General features: G+C 53.4%; 1 protein-coding gene across 4 annotated transcripts; it reads right to left on the bottom strand.

Moving 5' to 3' along the window:
• Window positions 1-2786: 2786 nt before the first annotated feature.
• Window positions 2787-5002, bottom strand: LOC138075702 (zinc finger protein 764-like). Of its 4 annotated transcripts, none has more exons than XM_068967652.1 (4): window positions 4740-5002; window positions 4471-4584; window positions 3235-3703; window positions 2787-2982 (listed from the first exon to the last, which is right to left on the bottom strand). In XM_068967652.1, the coding sequence occupies exons 1-4, from the start codon at window positions 4933-4935 to the stop codon at window positions 2787-2789; spliced, it is 975 nt and encodes a 324-aa protein (XP_068823753.1). In that variant the 5' UTR covers window positions 4936-5002. The 4 variants fall into 4 exon arrangements, with proteins under 4 accessions (XP_068823753.1, XP_068823752.1, XP_068823751.1 ...); XM_068967651.1 differs by having other exon boundaries at window positions 3235-3700; XM_068967650.1 differs by having other exon boundaries at window positions 2787-3703.
• Window positions 5003-9487: the final 4485 nt, after the last annotated feature.

The following is a 9487-nucleotide window of genomic DNA, read 5'->3' as shown; positions in this document are numbered from 1 at the left end:
GAGGAAATTTGGGTCAGGAGGGCAGGAAGCAGAGGAGTTGGATTTGGTTTGAGGGCCTTAAGCAAGTCTTGAAAACTTCAAAGTACTCAAGAGAAAATAGTAATTACAATACTTTTAATTTGCAAGCTCAGGGCAGGGTCTAGATCTGGCTTTGAGGCTGCCCTGAGAACTGGTATTGCAGGCTGTGTGTTCCTCAGGCAGTGCTGAAGGGCAGAAGGATGGCTTCTTTGGGGGATTAAAAGGTAGCTACTACTGCCAAGGTGCCTCTCCTCACTCCCACATCTCCCTTGTGACAGTTGGCAGATTCTCCCAGTGAACTTAAGGCTAAGAGAGGTCTTGGTGGGGCCAATTAGGTTGGAATCAAGTCAGTTCATCAGTTTACCTAAACAGTCTTTTCCCCAAATTTTCAAGCTCTTCCTTTAGAAATTCCTTTAGGCTGACAAATCTGGTTTCTTCCTAAATTAGGCCAGACACAGGGCTGAGTTGTCAGAAGGCAACCGAGGACATAGGCCCTTGCTAATCCTACTTGAGGTGAAAGGTTGTCCTGACTAGTGGCAGGAAAGTGTCTGTCCATGGCTGGCTGCTTCCATCACCTGGGCAATGCTGGACTCTGACCACAAAGAAATGAGTGGAAGATGAATAATGGAGTCGCAGGGTGATGGGGGAGGGATTCTGTGCAGAGCTTGGGAATATCGACAAGCACAGTTCCCTCTGGCTGCTGATCCCAAATGTTCCTGTTCTAGTCCCCCTTTGCTGGTGATGGAGATCCTAGAGAGTGAAGATGCAAGGTTTGATTTTGTTGGCCCTGGAACTCTCCTCTCAGGCCGGTTTTTCCCTTGCCTTGGTGGCTTTGTCACTCATCCTGTACCTGGGCTTCACTAACACTGGGCTGCTCTGTCCCTGTCTGGGAGATGCCTCCAGAACCCTGGCTGAGACACTGGCCAGGAACTCAGGAGTGGTGTGAAGACAGAAGGAAACCCAGAATCCTAGTGTCTCTTGCCCTGTGTGAGATCGTGGGCAGGTTACTCGGTCTTTCCCAGTCTGTGTCCCCAGCTGCAAAAGGATGGAAAGCCTCAGATCTCTTTCAGTTCAAAAATGTGATGAGGGACTTCCCTGTTGGTTCAGTGGTTAAGGCTCTGTGCTTCCTATGCAAGGGGCACAGGTTTGATCTCTGCTCAGGGAACAAAGATCCTACATGCCAGAGAGCAAAAGATTAAATGAAATAAAGCCATTTAAAAAAAAAAGTAATGAGGCCTTCCTATCTCAGCCTAAAGTGGCAAAGCCTAAGCCATAGGACTCTCCCAGGGAGGCCCAAGAAGGGAACAAAGATCCAACACATCACAGGGGCTCTTGGGTCCTTCTCCTTCAGAAACAGGAAGTGCAAGTCAGCTGAGGGGTGCCGAGGTGGAGCCACCACTTGTTTGGGGCAACAGATTCAGTCCTGGAACTTCCCTGGTGGTCTACTGGTTAAGAATCCACCTTCCAGTGGAGAGGATGCAGGTTCAATCCCTGGCCCGGGAACAAAGATCCTACATACCACAGGGCAACTAAACCTGCACCCCCAACTACTGAGCTCGTGTGCCACAACTAGACCCAATGCAGCCAAATAAATAAATATTGAAAAGATTCAGTCCTAACTGCCTCTTCCTGATGACCTGTCCTCTCCAAGCAGATGCTTCCTTCCAGAGGCAATTATGAGGGTGAGTTGAGTTGATGAACAAGACAGTCCTTTGTAAACCATAAAATGCAATATGAGCCAAGATCTAACAGAAAAGCCTGCTTTTACTTCTCTCCTGCTGCCCTTTCACAAATGTGCTCTCTACCTGAATCCTTGATTCAAAAACAACTGAATGCCAGAGACTATAGTTTGTAAACTCAAATGACTACAGGAGGGGGCATCCCTGGCAATTCAGTGGCTAAGACTCAGTGCTCTCAATGCAGCAGGCTCGGGTTCCATCCCTGGTTGGGGAACTAGATCCTAAGACCACTAAGACCAGCCAAATAAATAAATACATATTTTTATGTATTAAAAATACATATTGTTTAAAAAGTGACTACAGGAGTCCAACAGGTCATGTAAATGAGTAGAAAATGCCAGATGGAGAGGGCCTGCTTTGCCAGAAACAGCCATGACAAGTGGCAGCTGACACTGGTCAGGAAGTGCTGAGTTGGCAGGTGGGCTGAACTGAAGAGCCTGGGCTCCATTCAAAGGGGCCTCTAAGCTCCTGTCAATGGTGGTTTTGTGGGAGCTCAGGTCAAGTCGCCAAATCTTTGGATTTTTTCAATAGGCCAGAAATTTGGTTTTCTGTGTGAAATAGCCTGATTTTTACATCTTAACAAATAATTCATAACACTTAAAAATGCTGGCTGGTCTAAAACTACATGTATTATAAAAGGCTGCTGGGAGACCAGATTCAGTACCTGGCCGTCAGTTTTTAACTTCTCCAGTCAAATCAGTGGATAAAACAAAATTCTCCACCTCAGTCCTCTTACACCTAAGCTGAGAAACAGCCTTTCCCAGAGTGGAAGTCTAGTGGGGGTTCTTACCTCAGCCCTGACTCAACAAAGGGGGCTCTAGAGTCTGGGACCACAGGGGACAAGGTCTCAGCAGATGAAACTAGTGAAGGCCTAAGATAAAATGGTCCTCACCTCCCACCCCCAGGTCCAGTGCCCTCTGGGAATTTTGTGACCTCCCTGGAGTTGCCTGAGTTTGAGACCCCTGAGGCCATCTTGGGCCTCGGACAATGTCTACATCTTCACCTTTGGCCTTGTCACCCATGAAGCCATCACCCACACTCCTGGAATATCTCTGGGTAATGCTGGAAGCCCACGGGGGGATCCAGGTCCCCTCGGGCAGAGGCCAGGGGCACAGGCAGCCCACCGGCACCCCCACCCCTGCGCACCCCCGCCCCTGGACGATGGACCCACTGGTGCTTGGCCATGGCTGACTTCTGGCCAAAGCACCTGCCACACTGAGGACAGGCGTAGGGGCGCTCGCCGCTGTGGGTGCGCCGGTGGGCGGCCATCTCCGAGCTCTGCCGGAAGCAGCGCCCGCAGTCTGGGCACGGGTAGGGCTTCTCGCCGGTGTGGGTGCGCACGTGGCGCCGGAGGTCGGAGGCATGGGCGAAGGCGCGGCCACAGTGCGGGCAGGGGAAGGGGGTCTCCCCGCTGTGAACCCGCTGGTGCTGGTACAGGGCGGAGCTCTGGCTGAAGCAGCGGCCGCAGTCGGCGCAGCGGTAGGGCTTCTCGCCCGTGTGGACCCGGAGGTGGGTGGTGAGCGCCGAGCGCTGCGTGAAGGCCCGGCCGCAGTCCGGGCAGCGGTGGGGCCGTTCCCCACGGTGGATGGCCCGGTGCTTGCTCAGAGAGGACGCCTGGCTGAAGCCCTTGCCACAGTCCGGACAGCCGAAGGGCTTCTCGCCCGTGTGGGTGTAGAGATGCTCCACCAGGGTGGAGCGCCAGGCGAAACTCTTCCCGCACACGTAGCAGCCGTGCCGCCGGTCGGCTCTGGGGACCGGGGGGTGGGCAGAGAGTGGCGGGCGACCCCGGCGAGGCACCTTCGGTGGCTGCTGCCAACCATAAGGAAAGCCAGCAGAGAGGGGTTTGAGAGCCGTCAGCCCGGGAAGCTGAGTGTCCACAGAAGGAATCTTCCCCAGTGCTTGCCTCCCTCCTCTTTGTCCTTTTTCTGCCTGATTTCCGGAAACTGCTGGGAGACAAGGGGAGAGCTCAGACCTCGGCTTATCCTGGTCCTTGATGCCCACACCCACTATGGGGTCAGAGAAGCCTTTTAGATACAGCTGCCTCTGGGACTCAGCTCGGTACAGGCAGGGAAGTTAGAAGTTACACTTTACCCTCAGTCGCACGGGACAGAAAGAAAAACTGTAGAGACAAAAAGAGAAGGAAGGACAGGGGCACAGTACATTCTGGGAGCTGGGGAAATGGGGGTTGGGGGACGACAACTGAGCTAGATCACAGAGCATGAGTGGATGTTAAGTATGCAGCCAGCAGCGGGAACAGCACTGAGAGGCATGAAGGAGGCAGGCATTGCCAAGTTCAAAGGGGCTGGGCACAAGTGCAACAGGAGGACAGCATGAACCAAAGGAACAAAACAGTACCAGCCAAGAGAAAGGAGGCTGCAACAAAAATATAACAAAACCAAAGTGAACACAGGAGGTGGTGGAGGAGCTAGAGAACAGGCTAACAACAGGTGGGGTGATGTGGTGCTCAGAGGAACTCAGAGACCAGCTAGAGGTCAGGGGCTCAGGTTCGGAGGAGCTGGGGAGTGGAGAGGCAGGGATGCCTGGGTCACACTCTCGGGCCCTTTCTAGGCTGAATCCAGAAGCTAGGCAGGAATCAGGCATAATTATAACCTTAGCTGGGAAAGCAATTCAGGCAGGAAACTGATGAGCAGGTAAGGAGCTGGCAGAGGGTAACATGACGGGCAGGACCCAGAGGAGGTCCCCACTACTTCACCTGTGTCTGCTTCTGTAAGACACTCTCCCATCTCAGGAGGCCCGGCATCTGGACCCCACAGTTCTGCCTCTTCTTCCACCCAGGAGATGAGGGCTGGCTTGGTGCCTCGGAAGCCTGGAGGGAAGGGGGAGAGAACGCAAAGCCCACGCTGCGGGGAAGGCCGCAGCCCAGGGTCCCGACTTCCTGGGCCCTCCCACTCCACGTGCAGGATCCAGAGGCTGGGCGGGGTGGACGGGGTTGTGAGCACAGGCGGGCAGGTGGGGCCTCACCGAGCGCGCCCAGGTGGCCATAGGTCTCCCGCATCACGTCCCGGTACAGGGCCCTCTGCGCGGGCCGCAGATACCCCCACTCCTCCGGGGAGAAGTACACGGCCACGTCCGCGAAGCTCACGGGCTCGGATGTCCCCCCCTGGGGCCTGACCCCGTTAGGTTCCCGCGCGGGGAGCGGGGCCGGGGGCGGCGCCATCGTGAATGCCCTCCGGGCGGCGGGCCGGCGCCACCCCTACCCGCCGGGGTCCGCGGAGCCTCCGAGATCCAGAACGCTCCCCGGCCGGGCTCAAGAGTCAGGGCGCGGTCGGGAGGCCGGGAGAGCAGGAACGGCCCCTCGAGGGTCCACGAGGGTGGCTGAACACTGAGGGCAGGTGGCTGAAGGTGCTCTCCTAAGAGACGGCGGCCACGCGGCCCCACGCATTTCGCTCCCGCGCCATCGTGCCCGGATGACGCCACCCTGCTGTCTCCAGGTGGCTTTGTCTTCGAGCCCTCAGCCAACATGGCCGCGGCGGCTACAGGCGCCCGGGAAGGCGCCGCCACCGGCCCGGGCAGGGGGGGAGGCGTTCTCCAGCGCGGCGCCGGGCCTCGGAGGCGCGGAGGCCGGGCTTCCCCGGCGGGTCCCCGCGCCCGCCGCGCTGGAGGCCTCGCCGCGGCCCCGCCCAGACTTGGAGCAGCGACCTCCAGCCCCGACTCCGGCCCGCTCCGCGCAGTGATTTCAGACGTTAGGTTTCGTGGCTGGCCCATCGCTGGGTGACCGCACGCTTCCCGCACTGTCGAGAGTAAAAGAATGGAGCGGGAAAAAGAAACTTGATCGAGCTTTGAAATTCTGGGAACTTCAGCTTCAGGAGATCGTGGGGGCAGCCGGCGAAGGGTAAGATGAGGTTTGAGAAAGGTCGGAAGGACCCTCTTACTGTAAGCTTACCCCCTCCCCACGTACCCTTCAGGACGCCTACCGAACATCCATTTAGCTCTAGCTCAAGGCGAGTTGGCAACCCACTCCAGTATTCTTGCCTGGAGAATCCCAGGGACGGGGGAGCCTGGTGGGCTGCCATCTATGGGGTCGCACAGAGTCGGACACGACTGAAGCGACTTAGCAGCAGCAGCAGCAGCAAGGCGAGTTCCTTGAATTCCTGGTCCCAGAGCCACTTGCCACCGTGCCCTGGCATGGATGGCCCACAAACACCTCGGATTTTGCAGGCTCAAGCTGAACTCATCCTTTACTTCCCTCTGCCTGCCGCCCCTGGGGTGTTGTCTTAGCAAATGGCACCAACTCTCTTCATCATTTTTACCTCCAAGCTCTCTCTCTCACTAGACACGTTTACTGACTGCCTACTCAGTGCTTCCCACAAGCCTTCATAAATATACCCTGCCTAAGAAGCCTTGATATTTTTCCTTTGGCCAGATAAATCAATCACTGCATTTCACACACTTCATGGACAAGCGCTTCACATTTGCTGGTCTGGGGGCTTACTCTGGAGCTTTGGTCTGTTTGCCTCCTTCCTTCCAAAGGCCTCCCTGAGACCTTCGCAGACTCCTTGTATCTGGTGGCTGCTTCTCCCCAGGGCAGCTGGGCAAGTAAAGAACTGATCTCTGAACTTCCCTGGTGACCCAGTGGCTAAGACTCTGCACTGCCAGTGCAGGGGGACCGGATTCGATCCCTAATCAGGGAACTAGATCCCACAGGCTGCAACTAGTTTGCATGCTGAAACTAAAGATCCTGCATGCTACCATGAAGATCGAAGATCCTTCGTGCTGCAACTAAGATTCAGCACAGCCAAAAAAAAAAAAATCTCAACAGAAGAAGGGAAGGGGAAGACATAAACTTGGGAGGGGTCAGCCTGGCTAAAGAGAGAGGCTTGTTGGAGGGTGGCCAGTAGAGGACAAGGACTAAGGGCACAGAGTTGACTAGGGGCCCTAGTCCTCCTTGCCTCTCAGGCCCCCTGAAAGACAAAAAAGACAATAGAACATTTCCATTAAGACTGAAGGCTTTTTGTCATCTGTCAGTGCCCAACCCCATCACACACAGACCTGGAAGAGAGCCCTGGGTAGTCCTGGACACTTGCAGGGGGGTCTGGACCCTCCTGGAGAAGAGCCTAGGGTGGAGTCTGCTCCCCTAGATGGGATTCTGAGGGCCACAGCACCAGGCTGGTGGGTCTGCTCTGGCCTCTGGCTGCAGCACCTTCCACTGTGGGGACAGTAGTAAGACTCCTTGCCTGTGTGAGTCAGCAAATCGGATGAGAGGTATAGCACTAGCTGCAGGTGACGGGTCCCTCCCCAGAGTGCACTGGGCCCGGACTACCCTGGCAGTCCAGTGGTTAGGACTCAGTGCTTCCACTGCAGGGGGTCTGGGTTCAACCCTTGGTCAGGAAACTAAATCCCCCATGCTGCAACGAAGACGTCACATGCCACAACTAAGACCTGGCACAGCCAAATAAAATAAATATTAAAAAAAAAAAAAGAGTGCCCTGGGCCAAGTTGAAGGTAAGGGTAAAGCATAATTGCACTCCGGGTGAGGATGAAGGTAAGTCGTCAGTGCCAGGTGTTGAAGCTGGGCACAGGCTGAGGGCCTGGGAAAACCCCGACTACAGGAAGCCTTGGCCACAGGCTCAAAGACCACGTCAGTGTCTCTGACTCTAGGGCCTCATGACAACTCCCAGATAGACTCCTTTTGCTGACCCCTTCCAAATGTATCACTTTTCTGAATGAGTGCTGGGAAACAGATTCAAAACTTACATTTTTCCCTGTTAACTCTCCAAGGTCTACTCATGTTCAGGCTGATAGAACCAAACTTCACTAAGAAGCATTCAGTGGGTACCCAGTCCCTGGAAGCCCCCTTCTAGACTGTGTTGGCCAGTTGAGGGCTTGCAGGTCAGGGACATTCCCACCCACTCCAGGGTCAACAGAGGAGATACTCTCAACCAGAGGAGCAGCTGTGATGGGACCAGGGACCTGAGAGACAGATAAACTGTCTCCATCCTAAACTTTTATTTTTTGGCCATGCTGTGGGACATGCCTTGGGAGCACAAAATCTTAACCACAAGACTGCCAGGGAAGTCTCAAACTGCCTCCCTCTTAAACTTGAATTCACACACAGCCACTGACCTTTGGATGATTCATAAAGTATGACCTAATCATGGGACCACTTGGATGCTTCAGAGCCAATTAAGTGAGAAAGAGAAGGTCAAGATTGCAATATCCAGTGGGTGTCATAAATTCAGATCAGCAAAAACTAGTAAGGTCAGCGATAAAGAACATGCAGAGGGTGTTTCTTACTCAACAAACATTTTTCCCTTCCAGCTGGAACTGGGACGTCGATTCTACTTTTCATCTTTCTGGCTTGCCTTCAGACTTCCTACTCCTGGGAAGACTACCTGTGTGGACTTCCCTGGTGGTCCAGTGGTTAAGAATCTGCCTTACAATGCAGGGGACTCAGGTTTAATCATTGATTGGAGAACTAAGGTCCCACAAGCCTTGAAGCAACTAAACCCCCTGAGTCACAACCACTGAGCCTGTGAGCTACAACTAGAGTCCATGTGATCCCTTTGCCAAAACTAAGACCCAGAGCACCCAAATAAAATAAACATTTAAAAGAGAGAGAGGCGTGCACTGGGCCAAGTTGTAAGTAAAGGCAAACCATGATTGCACTTGGTGGTGTGGGGATGAAGGTGCAGCCTGAGGGCACCTTTACATTCATTTAATGGAAATGTATTGGGCACCTCGGGCTTCCATGGTGGCTCAGACGGTAAAGAATATGCCTGCAGAGTGGGAGACCTGGGTTCAATCCCTGGTTTGGGAAGATCCCCTGGAGGAGGGCACAACACGTTGGTCCAGTATTCTTGCCTGGAGAATCTCCATGGACAGAGGAACCTGTCAGATGAGATCACAAAGAGTCAGACACGACTGAGCGACTAAGCACACAGCACACTGGGCACCTCATATATGCCAGGCATTGTTCTAGGTGTTTTAAGAGAGATTCCAGGTAGGAGCTTTGCTGGCAAAGGTGCAGAGAGGACTTCTGGGCAGACTGTGCTCAGGGCTAGAGATGGACACAGAGCCACAGTTTGGAGACTTCCAGTACAGGGCAGAAAAGCTCCAGAAGAAATTTCTTTACTCTCTTTCTTTCCTTCTTCTTTTATAAATTTGTATTGGGAGTATAGTTGATTTACAGTGTTGTTAGTTTCAGGTGTACAGCAAAGTGAATCAGTTACGTGTACATTGATTCTTTTTTAGATTCTTTTCCCATATAGATCATTAGAGTATTGAGTAGAGTTCCCTAAGCTCTATAGTAGGTCCCTATTAGTTATTTTATTTTTAAATTTTTATTTATTGATTTGATTGTGTTGCATCTTTGTTGATGGGAGGGCTTTTCTCCAGTTTCAGTGAGTGGCGGTAACTCTCTAGTTGCAGTGCCAGGGCTTCTCAGTGCGGTGGCCTCTCTTGTTGCAGAGCACAAGCTCTAGAGCGAGCAGGCTTCAGTAGTTGTGACACCTGCGCTTAGCTGCTCCTCGGCACGTGGGATCTCCCCAGACCAGGACTGAACTCATGTCTCCTGCATTGACAGGCAGATTCTTTACCACTGAGCCACCAGGGAAGCTCTAGTTATCTATTTAATATATATAGTATTTGTCAATCCCAATCTCCCAATTCATCCCTCTCCTAAGAAATTTCTTGAAGATGGCATCTGAGAAAGGCAGTGAAGGGTGTGAGAGTTGGAGGGTAGTGTGTAACAGACAGAACAGCAAGAACAA

Source organism: Capricornis sumatraensis, chromosome 3 (assembly GCF_032405125.1).
Source record: "Capricornis sumatraensis isolate serow.1 chromosome 3, serow.2, whole genome shotgun sequence".
NCBI classification, from domain to species: domain Eukaryota; kingdom Metazoa; phylum Chordata; class Mammalia; order Artiodactyla; family Bovidae; genus Capricornis; species Capricornis sumatraensis.
This window is presented reverse-complemented; position numbering and strand designations above follow the sequence as displayed.

What these genes read in the sequence shown, in the direction of transcription:
- LOC138075702 (XM_068967650.1), bottom strand. Translation starts at nt 4,935, where the DNA reads ATGGCGCCGCCCCCGGCCCCGCTCCCCGCGCGGGAACCTAACGGGGTC. An exon ending in TGGCCACCTGGGCGCGCTCG is followed by an intron (nt 4,585 to 4,739) that starts GTGAGGCCCCAC and finishes CCTTCCCTCCAG; the next exon opens with GCTTCCGAGGCACCAAGCCA. An exon ending in TCTTACAGAAGCAGACACAG is followed by an intron (nt 3,704 to 4,470) that starts GTGAAGTAGTGG and finishes CTTGTCTCCCAG; the next exon opens with CAGTTTCCGGAAATCAGGCA.